The sequence below is a fragment of the Macrosteles quadrilineatus genome, unplaced genomic scaffold (genome assembly GCF_028750875.1).
Source record: "Macrosteles quadrilineatus isolate MER2022 unplaced genomic scaffold, UCM_ALF_1.0 Scaffold_9__3_contigs__length_116548681, whole genome shotgun sequence".
Taxonomy (NCBI): domain Eukaryota; kingdom Metazoa; phylum Arthropoda; class Insecta; order Hemiptera; family Cicadellidae; genus Macrosteles; species Macrosteles quadrilineatus.
Window position 1 is genome coordinate 63,900,285 of NW_026542602.1, and position 22,682 is coordinate 63,922,966.

Below are 22,682 nucleotides of genomic sequence, written 5' to 3' on the forward strand. Positions count from 1 at the left end.
GGATAAAAAAATCGGGGCCGTATATTTTGAGCTGTCCTCATGAAGGGGGTGAATTCGGGTGAAAGTCCGGAAGTAAAATTCCGGCCCGTACACTCTAGGTTTTTATAATTTGATGCCTTATCTGATTAAATTCACAACCGTAAAAATATACGTTTAAATCCATCGAACTGATGTGCAACTCAAAAGTTCGTGGCCGGAATTTTACCCCCTGGTTTGAAAGGTCAGTTTTGCCCAGGGGGTAAAATTCCAGGGGGATAAAAATCTACTACCCCACTCACATTTGTAGGTTTTATTGAGATCGGGCCCTATACAATCGTTTAATTGCATTACGCAATAACGGCTAAATATATTATAGCCAACCCTACCAAGGTTATTTCGACAAACAGCTGGGAATGTTATTTGAAAAAACATTATTGTGATAATGATGAAATGTAATTTAGATGTAATTCCAATTTTTTTTTAATTATGAGCAATTAATATAAGAAAATAAGGTATACAATTAAATTATGTTGATGCAATGTATTCAAGCGTTACTCAGCTTAAAAAATACATTTGCCTAATATAATCTTCAGATTTCACAATAGGATGAGTAATTTCTTGCAGCATCCAAAGATATTACCTAAACATAAAAATATTAATGATAATAGAATTTTTTTATATATTTTTCTTAGTATAAAACGACACAGGAAGTGGATGTTTTTCTAAATTAAGGAAGAATGTTCGTAAGGCAGTGTTTCAATTGATGACGCACGTAATGTGTAAATATCCTTCCGCGCACATGCGCTGTCGTGGGTTCTTGACGAAAATAATACGTGACGGCCATTTTCTCCTCCTTCAACTCCTCTTCGGAACGTTGCCTGACGCCCTTGTACCGGCAATCGTTATTTTTGATAATTTCTCATTATGCGAGTGAAGAACGAGCTGGATGAAGATGAACAAGGGTAAGGATTAACTGTATATATGATTTGATGGCTTAATTTCTCATTAGTTTAGCAGAATTGTTTTCTCAGAGCTTAGCGTTTTCAGGGCGTTTGCCGACGAAAGTCTCGTCTTACGTGGTGAACATGGAGGGAGACCGCGTTTTAATTACGGACCAATTTCTAGGTTTAGAATGTTTTGCACTAGCTAATTATAGTTAATTAGGAGTTCTATCTTTAATAGTTCCTTCCTCCAATAGATTATTTAACTTAATCGATTAACTTAGACTCTCCATGAATATTCTGTTTTCCTTTCCCCATATGTGGCAATGATATTGTAAGTTAATTGGGTCAAACATGAACTCTAAATAATGCCTAATTCACTGGTGAATGATGAAAATCAATACTGGTTTATGTAGAAGCAATGTTTGATCAGTCCAGTTCCAATAAGTAACTTAGGCTCAAGTTGAAGTCCTCATGCTTTAGGCCCTATTTAGCTTTATGATAAGTTAGGGGATAGGCCTTTAACATCAGTCATAAGCCTTTTTGACAACTTTCATAGGCTAGTTCCGAACAAACACTTGATTTGTACTTATTAGTCCAGAACTTGGCCTAAGTTAGCCTAAGTTACTTAACCCTCCAAGTGTCTTTAACCCTCCGAGCGTCACTCGTCGAAAAATCGACTCACGACACACTTTGTGTAGTGTCACGCGTCGATTTTTCGACGCACGAACATCGTTTACGGCGAAGGCTCTATGACTGACTGAATCGGATTGAACTGGATCGAGTTAGGTATCGTTCTTTTCGTTAGATTCTAAGCTTTCTCCAGAGGTCTGTCTCTAAGCGCTTTATGTTCTCCGAGCCGATCGTAATTGTAGCAGACAGCTGACGTGCTTATTTGTAAACAGCTAGGTTACCCTCGGACCGATGACTGATGTTTTTTTTACGTTTATCATTGTTTTAGTGTTAAAAATCAAAAGTAGTGATATACGTGGTGCATTATAAGTAGATTTAAGTGATTTTGAAGGGCTGTATGATGATCCTGAAGAAGTAGGTAGTGATAACTTATTGATGTAAATTATCAGACAGATTCCTAGCTATGGTTAGGCTATGCATTCTTAGCTAAACGCTATGTACTGAAATCTGTTTTTTGCCCATAACTTATTTATTTGCAAATCTACTTCCTTATATTATTATATATTTGTAATCCTCATAAAATTTAGAACAAAGTGGCTATTTTCAAATATTTATAGGCCTATAATTTATACAATTTCATTGAGCGCGAACTTATTTTTTGCTGTTGAAAATCTTCCAAAATATTTGTTCTTTTACCTAAAAATTTTTTTTGAAACAAATGTTCCTTATGTATGTTTTATGTAGCCTATAACATTGAAGCCCATGATTTTCCAAACAAAATGGTATATAGAACAGTAGAATTAACATTGTTTTAAGCTTCTCAGATCCGTTTTCATAAAACCTTGCAAATGCGCCAAAAATAGGCGGACATTAAGGCCTAAACTATGGACACTCGGGAGGGTTAAGTTGTTAGGTACTTAAAATAAGTTGGTGAAGGTCTTTGATGTTGGCCCATTTATTGCACCATCGTTAAGTTAGCGTTTGGATCCTTTGGTATCGATACTAACTTATCGGTCTCTAACTTTAACCCTAGGACTGCCTGTCGCCGTTTAAGTTAGACGGCGGTTTCATGTGTGCGCTCAGTGCCCAACCGCCGTTTGCTGGCGGTTCAGCCATTTTTTATTCAAACAAGTTATTACGCAATAAAAATTATCCAGAAGCATAAAAATTTTGATATTGTTGGAAAGTGGAGATTCTGAACTTTTTATATACCTAAACGAACCTCGTAACTTAGCACTAACAGATCAATATAACTGCTATTAAATCAGCTGATTTTTTAGTTGGCCATTTTGGACTAACTGGAAAAAACAAATTGTTTGCGTTCTGCTCGCCGGAATTTAAGTATAAGGTTTTCAGTGCACGGCTGCATTAACTTATTAGGCTATCTGTACGGTAGGCCTACTAATTTTCATCAGAGGTTAGTGTTTTAGTGTAAAGCCATGTTTTACTAGACGCGGAGAGCGGACTCCACTTGTCTTAGGTAATTTAATAGGCTATTACTGTTTTCCTTGAAGCGGAGCGGAACACCGTGTTAATCTCTTCTCCGCTTCCGCACCTAGCAAAACCCAGCTTAAAGAAGTGTATTTTCAGGTGGTGTACAAGTTAGTAGAAGTATTTATCCATGTACTGTAGACTCCCTCTTATCCGGACTTTGGTTTAACCGGACTACACTAGGTGGAAATGGCATCTCTTCAACTGGACAATTCTTTTCAGCACATTGGTTTAACCGGACTAGATCGGCAGGAATTGGGCGGTACTGAAACGACTGTTCTCGTGGGAAAGATTTGAGACCAGTGATCACGTGTCTAAATACAATGCTCTTCTAAATTTAAGTCAAATGTACAAATACAGTACGCATTTAAACGGTCAGTTTTAATGATTTGGGACGTCGGTTTAACCGGAAAACCCGTTATCCAGAAAAAACTGGTCTTTGCTAAAAGTTAAATCAGAATTTATAAATACAAAAGTTACCGTACATTTTATAAATTTAGAAATTTTTTTCCTCTTTGTAGTAATTACATAGAAATGAAAATTTGAAAGAATAATTACACGATTAAAATACATTTTATTTTAGCCTATTCCTTGCTTTTTTCTGAAAAATAATATAAAACTTACCTTATATGTTTGCTAGAAGTTATTTACAAATATTAAAAATGTACTTTAAAAAATTCTTGCGCTGCGCTTATAAAACCCTTGCCACTACAGAGTAAAATGACTGTCAGCTCTAGGGTTAAAAATTGAAAAATAAATAACTAATGAAAAAATTATTGTGCTAAAAAGTAAAAATATCAATACTGGTAAGTTTCTGCCAATATTGGGCAAAAATATCGAATATCGGCCCTAAAATATCGATATTTAGATATTCATTATCGATGCCAAAACACCAAGTTAACGCATGGTTTTATCAAAGTATTCTAAGTATCTGAGAAACTTAAAAACACTATTTTATTTTATTTCAACGGACATTCCATTTTGTTTGATGTGGTGCTATTTGTTTCCAAACTTATCTATATCAATATAATAGTAGTGCAATGTACGATTCAAGATGGCTAATATTAAATAACAACTACATATACATTTGACCCTTAGACATAGGCAACAAAAACAAATAACAATAATATAGTAACTAACAACAATAACCTATAACAAAAACAATAACAATGACGATCGCCCTATATATTAACCATAAATAACAAGGAAAACAGTCATGTTCAACAAAATAAATATTGCTTAAATAAGTAACAGATTCTGACTAAGTTGGAGCAATTATGAAAGACTTTGTTTAATATTAATAGGGAAACATGCAGTGTAAAATATTAATAGAGAAACATGCGGTGTAATAAAAATTATTTTAAAGAGACGAGAAAAACAAAATTTTGTAATTAATCAGATTTAACCAACAAGGATATTGAAGCAATAAAAATAATAAGCAGAACACTCACACACTATCTGCCTGCTCAGGCGTGGCCCTTTAAAGGCGCCACTCTAACAAACACACGCTGCACCCACAAATTCCGTATGCGACCCTTTAAGGGCATCGCCAAACACAACCGCACAACTCACTTTGCCTCCACGTATCATCTGGGTTGTCGTTATTGGATCTAAAGTATACTTACCATTTTATGACTTGTAGGCTATCATTTTGTTAGGAAAATAGTAGGCCTTAACCCATTTGCATCGGATGACGTACTAGTACGTCAAGTCAGTGATGTACAGTATCACGGCTGACGTACTAGTACGTCATTCATGAAATTTGAAAATTTGGTTTTTTCAAAAAATGAACCATTTATTCTTACAAAATATTATTTCCTTGAATGATTCCATATTTAGTAATACAGTTAGCTATTTAACTATTTTTATCAATAGGATGAAAAATAGTGAAAACGTGTCCTAAATACATACAAATACATATACAATTTAATAGTTTTATATTATTTTCAGCTATAAAATGCTATAAAACAAAATAAAAAATAGTCTAGGCCTAATATTTTTTCTGGCAGGTACATATGTACCTATTTTTTTTTTTTAGAGATATATAAAATAGGGCCTAGTATAAAAATATCCTAATCCTAAATACATATACATAAAAAATTCAAAATAATATAAAAATATTTATTTTATTATTATTTTCAGCTATAAAATACTATAAATCATCATAAAAAATAGTCAAAAGCATATATTTTTATTTTTAATGTTTCCTTGATATTGGGATTTTTGGTTTATAAATTAAACGGTGCAAATGGGTTAATATCCTATAGAAAAAAAAAAATAAACGTCAACAACTTTTGTCGGGTTAACGTTTTTCACAAAATAAAAAAATTAAAGTTAGTTTTGCGCTCAATAAAATTTCATAATTTATAGGCTCTTAAATATTTTAAAATAGGCTAGCCACTTTGGTCAAAATTTTATGGGGACTCCAAAGATATAAGTTAGGCCTTAATCGCTAATTTCTACTTAATGAGGTAAGTTAAATTTGGAAATAAATAAGTTAGGCCTAGCCTATGGGTGAAAAACGCATTTCGCACATTTAGCGATAATTTAGCTAAGAATACCGTAAAGTAACTTAACTTATTTGGAAACTATCAACTTACCAACACGCTATCACTGGTCAAATGGGTAAAAATGGGAAATTCTATATTTTTTAGGCAAAGAAACTTAGGTATAGTAGGCCTACTTAGGCTATCTACTGTTTTTTTTTAAATATTTTTTAATAATCTAAAGTAAGTTAGAAAAATAAGAAACAACCAATTTGAATCATCGGTTTTTTGAATTAAATCGCAATTTCAATCAATAAGTGGGAATAAGCTATTACTGTAGTACTCATGGTAAGACCTGATTTCTGTTCTGAGGTTCCTAGGGAAATTCCGCCACCTTAAAAATTTTGTCAATGTCCCAGGAATCGCATTAATCGGGTTGTTGGGATTTTCCAGGAGACGATAGTGATTATGATAGCCTTAGTATTGATACCGAGTGTCGGTTAATCAGAGCTCAATCAATCAATCAATCAATTAATCAATTATTGAGATGGGGACGCCACCTAGGTGCGTATTTTAACCCAAATATGAGTGAAGGATGAGTGTAGAATGGTGTGTGATGACCTGTGTAGCTTTGTTACTGACTAAGATCCGCGGTTTCATTAGTCAGGATCATTTATTTAAAGCCCAATGATCAGGAACAGCTGGGTCCAGTTTCGAACCATCAAAAAGCTACTAACTTTTCTCAGGATCGAACCGGCGACCTTTTGATTACTAGGCGAGCACTAAAACCACTCAGCTACCCAGCCCCCCACTAAAGTGTCCCTAGACACCACCCTAGTCAGAGGAGTTGGTGGGGGGCCGATAATTTCAACGTGACTCTGTGGGTAATCTCTACCTACTTAAAATACTACTAACCACTTAAATGAGAAATAAACTATGTAGTTTCACCCTGCTTACCTACAGGGTTTCACGTGAGAACCTGAAACAATCAAGGATTAAGATAGGCCTAGCCTAGCTCCCACAGAGTCGGATTAAGTTGCCAGTGAATAAAGGAAAAAAATGAAAATTTGAAACGAAAATTAAACTGCTGTTTGAATGTAAAAACAAACTAAAACTTGCACCTCCTCACATGGACAACTTGAAGCAAACTTTTGCCAAACTAGGCAAGCAGAAACCTGTCTGCTGGGACATGGGGTTGTCATACTAAATTTAAAATGATTAAAAATCAAAAGTAAAGTCCCAATACAGATTTTAAAACGTTAAAGGGCGGTACCAACTACAATTTCCCTATTTAGTATTAGTTGGTTAAATTGCGATAGCGTATGATAGAGTTAGGACTGAAGTCAGGCCTAGCCTTTGAATTACGACAAAGTTTGGCTCGCTAAAACAGGTAGAAAAATATTTAAATGCAACTAAAATGTGCACACAACCAACTCGCCAAACGATGAAATATATAAAACGATGTACACATTTTACTACAAAACTGTAAATGTAACGCTTCAAACTCAAGCTTTCATAGCGCGAATTTGTCATGACATAGTACGAACTTAAAACAAGTAACTTCGAAAGGAATAGCTGATACGAGAATGAACAGACAGCCTCTTCACCAACTTAACGATTGTCGAGAAGAAGTCACCCGCAGTCGCCAGCAAGTAAAAAAAAAAAAAAAAACAGAAAAAGGCGGTGACTCGTGCTAGGATATAGACATGCTTTGTCTTATTTTTATGACTGGTTGAATTATTGTATCATTATACCACAATGAAATCTGTCAAAGAGGATATTGTAAGGCGCCTTAGTTGTAGGTAATTATTTGATATTTCTACAATGTGTTATCGTGTAATTTTTAGATGCTTGCAATAATAAATGCAATAAGTTTTTGTCGGAGGGATTCCTAAGTGGCCGTACAGTTAAATAATGAATATTAAACTTCAGTTTTGTTGATTTATTAACATATTTGTGGTATGGACGAGTCCAAGTTCTAGTGGCGACTAACACTAAAAGGGGTGGAAGGTTTGTGGAGTGGAAACAGCTGTCAGTTGTTTACATTCGATACTAAACAGACAAAACCACACACAACGCCATGAGAGCAAAATCAGAGTTACAATATGCAATAACTAGATTTTCAAAAGAAAATTGACTTTTTGGTGCTGTTTAGAAAATAACAATAAATCAACTACGATACATAAACTATTAATCACATCAACATAAATTATAAAAAAATAGAATTAATTCACGTAAAATAGCAGTAATAGAAGTTAGGCCACTGCCTACATGATCGTCCTCATTCCTCAACGTCTGTTTATCAATGTGCCATAGTGCATAATCCCATAGTACATAATCCCATTGTGCCTAAAAGTGAAAACGTGCCACAGTGCATAATTTCATGTATTAGCAACTAATAAATGATGTTACATACATAATCTAATCTAACATAACCCAACCCAACCAACCCAACCTTAATATTAATGTTTAAATCACATTTTATGTCAGAAAAGGCATGTGAGGAAGATAGGTCGGACTTTATGCGGATTCGTGACTGTATTAAGTCCTTTGATGTGAGGTTAGATTAGGTAAGTTAAAGGTTAGGTTATAATGAACCGACTCGCAACTTCCAGACTGTTTTTGCACAATTAAATAGTGAGTGAAATACAATGAAATAACGATATCAAAAATAAAGCAACACACCGGCCGCCCTCTCCCGCACTCTTCCACCCCCACGATGTTGCTCACGCAACACCACGTTGACTATGTTGGTGCTAAAAGCTACAGTTGTTGTCTGTCTAGCAGCATGAAATAATAATAACATATTGTTCTTTATTTATTGCCTATCCTTGTCAAATGGCCATATTATCTGCTCATCCTAAGATGGGTGGCGGATATAGTAAAAATTTATTTAGATAGTATGAGAGGTTCCGTTGTGTTTATTTGATGTATAAGTTACAGGTATAAAAAACACAAATAATGAAAATTCACTTTTATTCGTATAATTTAAATTGCCTGTCCTAGGCCATCAAAGTCGTCCATCCGAGGCCATAAAATTTGTCCGTCTGGGAAGGGTTAAGATAGGTTAGGTTAGTACTGTATGCACTACAGACGGCAAAACAGCACTCACAGTGTGCAGGCGCTCTGGACATCATGGGGCAGCACTGAGCTATTAGATGTCGTGCAACTAGCAGTGGCTTTGGAGGTGCTACTTTTTTAAGACAGAAAAGTGCGCTGTTTCACGACGACCAATCTCATGACGTTCAGAGCTTGTAGAAAGACTATGTTAAATGCAGTTACTATACTCTTGGACATTGTGAAATTGGGACGTCGTGAAACTGCTGAAAAATTATATTTTGGACGCCGTGGCACTTATACGTCGTGCAAAGCATCCCTGTAAAATATCATTTATTGTTATTGCACTACCTACGACTAGGCCTAGATATTAAAAAACAACATTTTTAATTGTAACCTATCTTGCAGGAAACTATTTGTTGGAGGACTCAGCTGGGAAACAACTCAAGGTAATCTTCTTTAAATTTATCATTACTGAATACTATTTTCAGCTTTTATGTAAAATAGCATAAAAGGCCAATTTCAAAATAATATTTTGGGAATATAGTATAATGCTATGAACTATAAATTGCATGCAATTGTAATGCACTTCCCTTAAAAGGCCTTGGAGGCTAGACGTTCTAACTCGGAAATCAATTTTTTTTAACTACAAAGAAAATATCTTCTCACAATTTACTTGATATTTATATTACAATCACTCTAGTGTTTGAACAAATATTTTGAGATCGTAAATAACTTTTCAGCAGCTGTTTGAAATTAACAAAATTATTAACATTGCTCTTATGGCGGGTAAATCCAAGATGGCCGTTAGCTTCTATGGGCTCCCTTTGAGAACAATTCAAAAGTACGAAGATTTTAATCTCACAGTTTACTAGATATTTAAATTATATCAATTTGCTGTTTGAAAAAATATTTCCATTCAATAAATAACTAACTCCTTAGCAGCTGTTTAAAATTATCCAATGGCTCTAGCCTCTTAAGACTCTTAAGAGAAATTCCCTAACATGCCTTAAAGGAATTCCACTATAGAGGTATGGTGTAAGTGTATGGTGTTAGTTGTATAAATGTTAATGATTATTAATTCTATCCATTACATCGGTTGGCTTAAAATACCTACTTTGTATGGTCGCCATTTCATTGTAAAGTATAAAGTATTAAAGTTTGATCATTATGTTTTGGTTTTTTATATTAAAGAAATTTATAAAATATGCATACTGTACTTAAAACAATTTCATCTTCTCCAAACCTGACACAGTTATTTGTGGGACTTGACTTCTAAGGTACCGGTAGGAATAGGTTTTGAAAAATAGTCCTACACGTTTTTTCTGAGTTAGTGTACCTACTGCTATTGCCTCTAGCACAACTTAATCAATAGCCTTATTACCTTTCAAATTTCTCTGCAGCATGAAAAATGAAACTAACAATCTAATGAATACCTAGACATTTAAAAAGTAGGCATAATGGGTATTATAGGCATTTTATTATTGTTAAATTTGAGACCTAATGCTGTACATTTATCAACAGAAAACCTGCAGAGGTACTTCAGCAGGTATGGGGAGGTCATTGACTGTGTTGTCATGAAGAACAGTGAAAGTGGAAGGTCAAGAGGATTCGGTTTTGTCACCTTTGCCGACCCCGCCAATGTCACACTTGTGCTACAAAATGGGCCTCACCAGCTTGATGGTAGAACGGTGAGTTAATGAATGTAACTAACTCGTCAAAAATGTTCTTGATCAATTAAAAAAAGTGTTAAAGAGGTTTACGTATAGGCTAAGATCCAAATCATTTGCAAAAACTCATCATCTTATTATTGTTACGAGATTGAAAGAAACTGGTTAGTAATTGAGTGTTGTTTGGTTGTTAATGCAATTCCACCTCTTATTCTGAGGCATCAGCACTTGATAAATGATCAATTAATCAGATGGATACAATAATGTGTGTTTGATATTTTAAAACTGAAAATAAAACCTTATATATACTCTATTAGACTTGAAATTCAAATTTGCTAAATGTTATAAGCCTACTCTTGTATAGCATACTAGCTGGCACAAAAACAAAAAAAAAATTTTTTTGTGTTGTTATGAGGGTTAATATTTTATTTAATCAAGGTCAAGTATGCTAGCAAACTTCTTTAGTGAAGTTAAAATGAAATACTTTTGAAATTGTTAATTTACCGTACATCTAATTCAAATTTTTTTCCAGATTGATCCTAAACCTTGCAACCCTCGAACGTTGCAAAAACCAAAGCGTAGCAGTAGTTATCCGAAGGTCTTCCTCGGGGGATTGCCTTCCAATGTCACGGAGACAGACCTGAGGACATACTTCATGCGCTTTGGCAAGGTTATGGAAGTCGTTATCATGTATGACCAAGAGAAGAAGAAATCAAGGGGTAAGTGGATCAGCTGTTATGAAATGTTCAGGCCAGGACTGCCATTCTGAAACATTAGGGGATTATAGATATGAAAACAGTCTGTTCATGGACATTTATAGGGTGAATAAACATAGACAGTGGGACATTTGAATTTCCCTGTCTTGACAAATTCTGACTTGCATGAAAACTGGAAAATATTAAATATAGGCCTATGTCAACAATTATGGTAGTTGAAGTTGGCATAAAACATTTTTATCATAGTATTCATTTGGACAACAAACAATCGATTTGATTTCCATGAATTTCCCGAAAAGAGTGAAAAGCACTGGATTAGGTCATGATATTTTAAAATGTGACATTTAGCTAGATTATAACTCTAATGAAAGATGGCGGTTGACCAAAAATTATTGTAATTTCAGCTAGGCTGTTTTAATATAGTACTTTTGTCTGGCATCTAAAGCTGTGTGTATGAGCCATCATCATGCCTGAACGGTAAGATGTGCAATGACCAAAGTGTTTGTCCAAGATTGAAATGCTTAAATGTGTCAAATATCTAGGAATGCTTGGTGAAAATGAAATTAAATAAATAATGTTAGGTATCAAAGTTTGTGATATTGAAGTTTCAGTCCTATAGTAGGCTTAATGCACACAATTTAGGTTAGTTGATCATAATGAGATAATCCACTTCCCCTGGCTAACCATCTGTTGGTTAGTCCTTCATGTCTTTTTTGAGATCAAATCCACTCCTAAGAGAAGGGACAGATTAGAACGTTTCATTCTTACTGACTAATTTGTCATTTTTAAAGAGTGTTGGTTGCTAATGTTCTTTTTGACTGACAGATTGGTCAGCAATGATGAAACATTGTTTCATTAGGAGAGTTTGATTTCATATTAGGCATCGCTTCAGAATGGTACTCTACGCCTGAGCATAAGAAATTCTCTATTTTAGATAATGCATTTTTAAGTTTGTTGATTCATGGGCTATTATAAAATCAAAATTTATTTTAAGATCCTGTAATAATACATAACAAAACTCTTAATTCTTAAGTATCTATTCCTAAGTTTTGATTAATTTGTTATAAAGGCTAGGTAAAATATTGTTAGAATGTACTTAGGCGTATTCTAAATTAATTTTAGCGCTTACTGGAGCTCTTAATTTTTACAGATTTTAAGTTAATATTAATTTAATATAATTCATCGGTTCTAATATAATACGTTCAGTTATGAATGTTTATCATATCAACCTACTCCTGTTATTTCAATCTACTAATTGTTTACAAGCTCTAGAATAGTTTGACTCTGTAATTTTAGAGTGTATTTTTAATAGGTTGTATTCTGCTTAGATTGCTTGGTCATTAAGGTGTTAAATGTTTTGGTCTTATACATAGCCCTTGATTGCTGTAATAAAAATGTATTTGTTTCAGATAATAATCATTTAATAATATGTGTTTGTCTGTCTTTAGGTCTAAACAAATAACTAGTATTTGTATTCTTGTGGCCAAATCCACTGCTGCCATCCAAACCTTGAAATGTTACTTCGCATGGCCCTTATTGGCGGTTGACTGAATTAGTTTTGCCTTAAATATCCTAATAAACCACACTAGCATTATGTTAAGTTACATATACATACTTAATATGGTGTAGCATTATTCTTACATTTAAAATTTAAAAGTAATGTATATGTGAAATGGTATCGTTACCTGAATTTTTTATAGCAAAATTTTATGTAGGCCTACCAGTTAACATTTATGTTGGAATTAGTATTTTACTTAAGGTAAACTTAAGAATATAAAATTTTTAGCAGAATATTCTAAACTAGCGGTTACTTACTACTAGAATTACTCATAAGGTATGTCGGGTTGATTGTTATAATGGTTAGAAGTAAATCCGTATAAGTTTACATAGGTAGGCCTACAAGTATCTAGTTAAGGTAGCATAGCGTAGGTTAGGCAGGCAGCAGTGAGGCTCGCCAGCAACGGACGTCATTTTTGGTGTTTAGGTTTCGGCTTTTTGTCGTTCGAAGATGAAGAATCAGTGGAGAGATGCGTTAGTGAACATTTCGTCAACCTTAGTGGCAAGCAGGTACTTAACACTGCCACTCTATTGCGGTTTCACTTCCTGTCTGTTACCAAATTCATGAAACCATATTTATAGCATAAGCTGAGAATAAAAGCTTTTCATTTTTTATACTAAACAATTTTAGTAAAATAAGTATCAGTAATAAAGTTCTTATAATTCTCGAATTCTTTAATTTTCGTATGATATGAATTTGGTAACAGAGATTTGTTGATGCAGCTGTTGATTTATAGTGTTAACGTAGTTCCATGTACACAGAAGCATGCTAAGTTTGGTCCTATCTTTCAGGTGGGTTTCAGGTTGTGGGTTGTGTGCTCATATTATTCATGTTCATTTGCTTCATTGGAATTTTTTTAGTTTATTTGGCCAACATGGTTGTTTTTTCATTTTTATTGAGGTTTTACTGAAGTATGTTCATTTAAAGTGAGTTTTGAGAAAAGCTATGTCAGGAGTGCAAAAAATGTGAGTGGGTTAAACATAATATATCAGTAAATCACCCAGTTCATTTTTATTTATCACTTGAAAATTAGTTTTTTTTCCGTTAATGATGAAAATTAATTCATGTTTTGTTTAAGTTACTTCTTTAGTACCTACTAAATTTAATACACTTTAACAAGAAAATCCCACAGTACATTTAACACGCTTTGTTTCGAGCTTTTACACTACTTGTGGTGTCTTCATTTTCAGGGCTTATGCACAATTTGTACTGTTTTTTGGTTTCTGTCTAATTTGTTCATTGATACTATTGTTTAGGAAAAATCAACCCTCTTATCCGTCTAAACCTTTTTATTTATAATTTCTACTCAAGAAAAATCAATTACCTGGGTGCTTTTAAATTGACTGGCATGGGGTACATATTATTGATTACGCATTTGGTCCTTGCATTGTGCCGGCATACACCATCTGGTAAGCACACTAAACTGTAAAACTATCTTTTTACAAAAACCCTAATTAAGCATATTTTCTATAAAAAAACAGCACAATTTTACAAAGTACAAAACTGTGATGTTTGGATGTACAGTAGAACTCCAATTATCCGAATCAATTCGGACGGGACTCCATTTGGATGATCAAAAATTTGGATGATTGGATTTTTACCGAAATTTAGGGTATTTTAAAGTTAATAGGCAGAGTCATGCCAAGCTTTTATTATTGCGATCAGAAGGTTTACGCTTTGGCTGCGATCGCATCCGAGAAGGGTGGAGACCTCAAAAGATGTTTTAAGATTTTTCCGCAAGGGCGAAAAACTATGACGGCGTTTCTGGGACAGCAGGAACAATAATGATGTCTACAAGAATGCAGATGTTCACGATTTTGTCTTAATCGCGGAAAAATATGAACTTTCCATGACCGTGTGAAATGATGATGATGCCTACAAGATTGCTGAAGAAGTTGAAGATTTTGTCGCGATCGTGAAAAACAAAGATGAGTTTCCATGATCGCGGGAGATGATGCTGTGTCCACATGATCATGGGCTATATTAAACATTTTGTAGCGATCACAGAACTCAATGATAATGTTTTCATGACTGCTGGAGACGACGATGATGTCTACAAGACTGCAGAAAATGTTCAAGATTTTACCATGATCGCCAAAAACAATGACAATGTTTCTTTGACTGCAGGAGACGATGATGATGTCTACACAACCGCAAGAGAGGTTTTGGATTTTGCTCGATCACGGCTTCTGCCTTTTTTTTATAACAACTCTTAATACTGTTGTTTTCAGTTTTTTTAAAATTATCTCTGATTATCCGGATAATCAGCGATTTGCATAAGTTAGTTGGCGTTCAGAAAGTTGGAGTTTTACTGTGCTATCTAAATAATACATTATGATGAAGCTTATTATTAAGACCGTTCGTTTACTATAGATGTTCTTTAAAATTGCTAATAACTCTTTTTTAATGGGGTCAACTGAAAACTAATGATCCTATTTGAGTTTGCCAGGATAAAATTTGCTTAAATAAATATTTAATTCTCTAAGGAAATCGTATTGTTCATTTAATTAATCCACTCACATAAAAAAATAACCTACTTAAAACAGAAATCAAGTGTTAATTATATTTGCCTTTCAAACGATTAAATGATAAAAATAATTTTAACGATTTATTTGATGAAATACGCCTATAAATTGTTCCCGAATTTTTATTTTATGTAGATTAACAATGTTAACTTGTAGGTACAATTTGAATCATAGTGTATTTTTTTACGATTAAGTCTGTTAGAATTAATAAAATATATGTCCAGTTAGAATAACTTAAATTACTCGTAAAATAAAATATTGTCCTACTAAATATGTAAGCATTAGAAGTACCGGTAGCCTAAATAAGAAAAAAACATCAGTTGGTTAGTAGAATAACATAAAACAAGATTGGATCCTTGTTTAATGATTCAATAGTATTTTATTGTTGTAATTTTAATGGGTTATGTTTAGAATAACTTACAAGGTTAATTTATTCTGATGTGCATTAATTTTTATATACAGAATTTCATTATTGAGAAAAATAGTCCTAATGCAAATTTAAAAATTGTAGGCCTAGTTAGTTTTAAATCATAAAATATATAAAAGTTTTGTCTTCCTTGTGTTTTTAGTAAACTATTTATTCTTAGTCTAGATTCCATCTGTAAATTAAGTTTGAGCCTAGTGTCAGTCGATACTTTTTCTAATTCAAGGAAAGTGTTTATAATTGGGATATATTTACTTGGTTTTATGCCCTTATTTTTAATTTTAATCGTTTTTGATTTCATTAGTAATAAGCTATCTTGGTGATGGATCTTACTTAAGTTTATATTGTGTCCTACAAATTATAACATGTTATTCTAGAAATTATTAAAATTTTAAAAGCTATTAGGCCTATCCCAGACCAAACTTTTAAAATAGCATAATTTTAACCCTAACTATTTTACCAAATAACCCTCTTTGTTTCACTACATACCAAAACTATAACTGAAACAGTTTAAATTTATTACTTGCAGACTGTGTAAGTAATTACTTTTAATTTTTAGAACAGAAAATAAAACAGCAGAACCTCGCTAATCCAACCTAGGCTAGTCAATCTCCTCGTTTAATTTGACCATGCCATCGCTATATTGGGTATCGCATATCCCACAGTTGCCGCAAAAAGCTTTGTTTATCTTCCATAGTCACAGTAATGTTATCTTCTTAGCCACGATCACAGAAATTCTCAACAATTTTGGCCATATGTATGACATCTGCGGTGACAGAAACATTATTGTCTACAAATCTGAACTCGTGGGCACATCATCATCGTTGATAAAAATTTTATCGTTATCTGTGATCTCGGCAAACTCTTGAATATTTCCTGCGGTATTAGAAAACACACCATCGTCTTCCATGATTGTGCCAAAGTCCTACTCAAATCCCAGAAGTGTTTGAACATAACTATTGTTAGCCTCTATAGTGGCAAAATCCAGGACGTATATCGCAGTCGGTAGACATGTTCATCGTCCCTGCGGTTGCGGTAAAATGTTGAACGTCTCACGCACCCACAGAGGCATCGTCATTGTCTTCCGTGATTACATTACAGTCGTAAAAGCTCTATCTCTCTATTGTTTTTCAAATCACTTCAATACTGCTCATCAAATTGTTTATTTAGGTTGAATGATTGAACGTGAGTATTACCATTTAACTTTTACAGTATTTAAGATTTAATGTAGTAAAATGCAAATTTAAATGCAATAAATTGAAACTTAAGAGTTTAGATGTGTAAATTTAATTAATTTCAATAGATGTCAGGTAAGCAATTAATTTGGGCAATTAATATGCACCTGGGTTAATTTGACCTTTTCACTGTTCTGACCATGATGGTAGAATAGGAGGTAACGTAGGAGACGGATTAGTGGGGTTGTACTGTAAAGAGAACACAATTCAACAAATATATCTTTGTCCCAATTATGCAACTGGTAGACATAATTGTAAAAAGAAGTAAAAATGATATTTAAATACATGTAAAATAAAATAAAATATAAGAATTAGTACATCTCTAGATAGCTGCTCAATACCTATCAGAAAACCTATCATCTCTGTCACATATTTGTAGTTGTAAAATATATCATTCATTACAAGTCCATCAACAATGATTAACTCTGAGCCTTAAATTGTGTATTAAGTACAAGTTGTGGCTAAAGTAAAGATAATTTATAAGTTAAACCTCCTGATGATAAAATAAGCGAAATTATAAATTAATCATTGACAATACATCTTATGTACATTTTATGACACAGTTTATAAAGTTGCTATATTTCAAACAAATTAACAACAAAGATTTTCCATTACATATTCTAGACTTAAACGATAAAGATAAATTCAGAGTTGATCATTTGTTACGCAAGATCTTTATGCACAGTGATGGACCATTGTAGGTTCACAATATTCAACTTTGTTCAGGTTGAGATCAAGAAGGCAGAGCCACGAGACTCCAGCAAGATGAATGACAACTCTGGGGCCAATCAGTGGGGCCCCCCACAGAATGCTGGACACATGGCTATGGGCGGAGTAAGTAACATTGTTCTAGGACACTAAGCTTTAGCCTACAATACACTAGGCGGACTAGGCCCATAGTGTCACGACATTATCACATTCTTTAAGCCATTTTGGTGATTGGTGGGATTTGGTTTCAGGGCCTCAAAGCCAAAGCCCCGTGCTAAACCACATTGACCCTCCCGCTTCTCAACTGTTGTATCATTCCTATTAAGTATGCGAAGGATTAATTGGTATTTTAACTTGAAGCCATGCTAATCGCTAGGATTGTAAGAAATCTTTTGCATTTGCAGTTTTTTTTGTACATAAAGAAATAGAAATCATACTTGAGTTCAAAGTAGTTTTGGGTCACTTGCTGATTTCATCGGTTAGGTCTTGGTTTGTTTGTTCTAAAAGATTTAGTTTGTTTTATACATGAAGAACTAGAAATCAAACTTGAGTTAGTAGTGATGGGTCGGTTTCAGTTCAGTTGTTCTAATCGGTTTTCCAGTCCCCCCCATAAATAACTGATTTAAATAGAGTTTTATGTCTACTTATGCAAAGATAGTACATGTTTAAAACAATTGTAACTTGTGCATACCCCACCTCAATATGGCATCCATACAATTTACAATTGTCTTTTTTTCATTCATGGTCAAAATACACGATTTTACTAAAAAAATATTAAAATTAGATAGTAATGTTGTTGAAAACTGAATTGCATAAATGGTATGGAGAACATCAGTACTATCTATAAATATTTATTTAGGAACATCTTTACTCGTTCAGGATCTGAATTTTTTACATTTGATACTGGGTCAACAAGTATTTTTATAGAAATGCAACAAAAGATTAGTTATAAAACCCATCAAATAAATTAAAATGTATTCATTGTACTCACATACTGATTGGACAACGGCCTGGGAACTAATTGGCGATCGAATGATTATGTTAGGAAGATTGTTTTACTATTCGAGAAATTACAGTTCCTGGATAGAGACTGACGTGGAGTTGTTGAAAGTGACTTTATTCACAGACAAAGCACTTCTTTAGTACAATTTATTTAACCAAGGAATTTTATTTTTCGAGCTATAAATGTACTAATCTAGAGCTGTCGATAGTTGTGCTTTTTCCATGTCAGTGAATGAATAGTCAATTATTTGTCAATTGATTGTATCTTATTGCTCTATTGAGCCTTTATTTTATTATTTATATTTTATACATATAATTTGGCTTACCAATATTAATTGATTTCTATTAGGGAATTATAAAAAAAAGATTTTGGTATGTGTAAAAAAAAAATAATTTGTTAAACAACAACAACAAATTGTAATTTTCTTTATCATTTACTGATATTATTTGTAAGGTAGTTAGCAGGCAATTAACCTTTGCTGTTATGATGAGTCGATGACGAGACTGACAGGTAAATGTTTGTTGGTTTCAACTTGGTGACAAGTTTTTTGTGCCACTTTGGGACTGATAAAACTACTACTGTAGTTTGATGATTTTGGCGACTGAACAGCATTAGGCGTAATGCACTGCCACAAGAATTATTTTAAAGGAGTTAACATGATAATTTTGAATAATTATTGATGTATTAACTGAATTCTTTATTATTCAAGGGTTTTTTATGGGGGGGGGGAGGGATTGATTTCAGTAAGCTAACTTGGGAACGTTATAAAAAGTCGAGGTGTTCACAGGTTCACCAAAAAGGTCACATCGCATACCAGTAGAGAACTTTGAAAAGTATATTGAAATTACATAATTGAAATTGAGTACAGTAAATACAGTTCCTCTTTTAAAAACATACTAAACTCATTTTAATGTTGAGATTTTGCACTGGAAATATCGCGTAGGAGGAATACAGCTGACTTTTACTTAAGAGCTCATGTTCTCATAGTCATGAATCAACCCATCATCAATTCAAGCACTCCTGCTGTTATTTTATTTATTGTTATTTCTATTAGTTCACTATAGATCAAATCGGATAACTGGGGTTCATATAATCGAATGGTCTATGAAGAACTTTTACTATGATGTCGTATAAGTGATGTGTGTATAACCTTTAAGGGTGTACTCACAACCCCCTGGACTTGTTATTTTTACAGGAAAGTTGGTTGAACTCTTCGCGAAGTAGCTGTTTTAACAAGTAGTATGTTTTGCAGGGCATGGGCATGGGTACCCCTAGTGGCCAGATGGGAGGCCCCATGGGAGGTATGGGACCAATGGGTCCAGGCAACATGATGCAGAGCTACCAAAGCTGGGGATCCACCCCACAGACCGGAGGATACCCAGGTAATAACCTTCTTCATGGCTTGCTTGTATTGTCTTATTGTGCCAAATTGGATTTCAAAATTAATAAATATGAGCTGTTATGATGAGGCGATGACGAGACAGACGAGCAGACGAGCAGACGACACTTGGTAACATCTTGGTTTCAAGTTTTTTGAGCCATTTTGGACCCAAACTGTCATTTGTTCAAGTTTGGTGATTTGGCAAACTGAACAGCCTTGCTGGGGAAAAAACCTTGCATCATTAAGACCTAAACATTTGTTACCAAATCTCATACTGCGTTCTTGCAGAGCGTTATTCAGTTCTGACCCCTTCATCCCTAATCCTGATGTTATTTGGTAAAACAAAAATATGTTATTAATAAACAATTTTAACTACCGGTAGCTATTTTTAAATACTTTTTTTATTGCAAATGCTAAGTTAAGTACATTTTGTCATTTTTAAGTGTTTTCATTCTTTAGCAAAAATCAGGTTTGGTTGGGATTTTTTTTCTTTATCTTTCATGCTCATTCTTATGTTTCTCATTGCCTAAAATGTCAGTAAATGAATGTAAATGCCGTATTATGATGTTGTCAACAGTTGGTTGATAAGGCAAGAAACTGAATTAGAATTGTGTGCATCTTTTTAAGAGTAATTTGGTGGCATAAATAGTTTGTCTCTTCAAAATTTCTTCCATTCACGCCATTCTGATAGATTTTTTTATTCCTAACCAAAGTTGAACCATAGGACCATTGTAGGATACTGCAAGAAGGCTGTAAACTCTTGTTGTTTTGATGTGTGTTTCATGTTCAGCTATGCTTTAGTGTGGTGTTGTGGAATAAATCTGTTTCTCTTGTACTTTCCTTTTGGTTATTATAATACCAGCATATAAACAATACAAGCAAGAGTTTGTTAAAAATAGATCATATTTTGTGGCATCACTCATAAAGTTGGCAAACAAGAAATAATAATAGTATACATCCCCATTTAGTAAAATAGAACATCACTATTAATGAAAATCTTTTTACACGCTTTTTTACAGTCCCAAAACTATTAAAACTACCTTAATAATGCTAATGCCAAAAACTAAAACTAAAACCAATTTTGAACTCCCACTATTTGCAATATTTCCTACATTAAGATATGTTTTTAAATGTAACCTTAAACAAATTTTCATTTTCCGAATTTCCTAGTTTTAGTTGTTTTTCCCGCTTATTCATTACCAAAGTTCAAGTCAAATAAATGATCAGCAACAACCGATTATTTCAGAAAGTTCTTTGTTGTATTTTATCACATCTAAACTTATGGCGCTCTTGGTTTGTGACTAAATTCTTAGGATTAGGCCTAGGATATCAGATTTTAAATTTCTGACTTCTAATATTATCTGTAGTTACCATAACCAAAACCAAAAACCAAAATAAAAATTGAATTATTAAATGAATAAGCTTGCAAATAATTAAAGAACAATAGCTTTGTACAAGGTGAAATATGTATATTTTTTGTCATTGGGTAGTTATTGGTCAGTTTAAATGTCACCATTTATATATTTTTTAAAAGTTTTTTTGGTATTTATTTGACGTCAGTATCTAAAGGATACATGTTTTCTAGTTTTGATTGTTACTTTTATTTGTTATGTAGAGTTATTGTTGGTCATTTAAGGGAGGTTTTAATGCCCTAGCTGGTATAAATAAGAAGTTGTGCTTATTTTAAGCAGCAAGTGTTGTGTTGGTAATTTTTAAGTTTGAACTTGGTAAACCTGGAATTGTTCTTGAGTTTAATTTTGATGGGACGCTCTAGACACCCTGGTCCAGCATAAGCAAACTGCCGATAAACGACCAAATGCAATTTCGGTATTACAGTGGAGTCCCGATAATCCGAACTTCGGTAATCCGAAAGTCCGCTTAATCCGAAACCAAAAAATAAATTTTTAAAAATTTTTTTTGGATTTTTTAAAATTTTTTTTAAAATTTTTTGATTTTTTTAAACATTTTTTGAAAATTTTTTTATTTTTTTTAAACTTTTGAAATTTTTTTGAAAACTTTTGAAATTTGTTTTAAAACTTTTGAAATTTTTTTGAAAACTTGAAATTTTTTTGAAATTATTTAGGAATTTTTTTTAAATTTTTGTTTATTAAACTTTTAACACAGTTAGCTGTATCTCGTCAAAGTATTCTGTAGCGGCCGGGCAAGATAGACTTTTTTGTTGAGTATTTTATTAAATATTTCACAATTTTTGTTATTAACATTTTTTATATTCGTCCAGGGTTCCAATCCCCCCAAATCACAAATGGATTTTATGAAGTGATAATGCTGCAGCCACTAGGTCTAAGTAGTCTAAAAAACAATCCCAAAAAATTTCAAATAATAAAAAAAATTTTCAAAAATTTCAAAAAAGTAAAAATTTTTTTCTTCTAAAATTTTAAAAAAATAAAAAAAAAACAAAAAAAACGTTTAATCCGAAATATTCGGTAATCCGAAATGGGCCCGGTCCCAACCATTTCGGACTAACGGGACTCTACTGTACATCATATGGCTTCTTCGAGTTCATAAATATTTAGCCTAGGCTGTAGTAAAACTCTAGAAAAAATCTAATAGAAAGTTAATAGTTAGCTTTTGGCGTTACTTTGTTAATCTTGAGCTCAACTGCACTTTTTTAACCTGTCTAATGTGTTAATAAACATGTCTAATGTACGTATTAAAATAACTGCCTTGTTCCTGATTCATTGTAAAGTAGCACCGCATGTTACTTAGTGTTATTACAGTATTTGTTTGTTGATTTGATTTATTTTTCACGACAAATACGCTAATAAACGATTACTGGTTGATCGCTATAACGTAGGTAATATTGAAATTACGTCCTGGGAAACTAATTATGGTAATGAAGTGAAAATGTAGTTTT

General features: G+C 33.3%; 1 protein-coding gene across 7 annotated transcripts in view; it reads left to right on the plus strand.

Annotated features, from left to right (window-relative positions):
* The first annotated feature begins 794 nt into the window (after positions 1 to 794).
* The window catches only part of LOC129002070 (heterogeneous nuclear ribonucleoprotein 27C), a 37,592-nt gene continuing 15,704 nt past the window's right edge, over positions 795 to 22,682 (plus strand). For all 7 annotated transcript variants that reach the window (XM_054429587.1, XM_054429585.1, XM_054429589.1 and 4 more), the window contains exons 1-7: positions 795 to 941; positions 8,996 to 9,036; positions 10,112 to 10,278; positions 10,790 to 10,976; positions 12,958 to 13,040; positions 17,442 to 17,549; positions 19,679 to 19,808. In XM_054429587.1, coding sequence (XP_054285562.1) covers positions 904 to 941; positions 8,996 to 9,036; positions 10,112 to 10,278; positions 10,790 to 10,976; positions 12,958 to 13,040; positions 17,442 to 17,549; positions 19,679 to 19,808 — 754 coding nt within the window. In that variant the 5' untranslated portion in view covers positions 795 to 903. The remainder of the gene's footprint in view (positions 942 to 8,995; positions 9,037 to 10,111; positions 10,279 to 10,789; positions 10,977 to 12,957; positions 13,041 to 17,441; positions 17,550 to 19,678; positions 19,809 to 22,682) is intronic.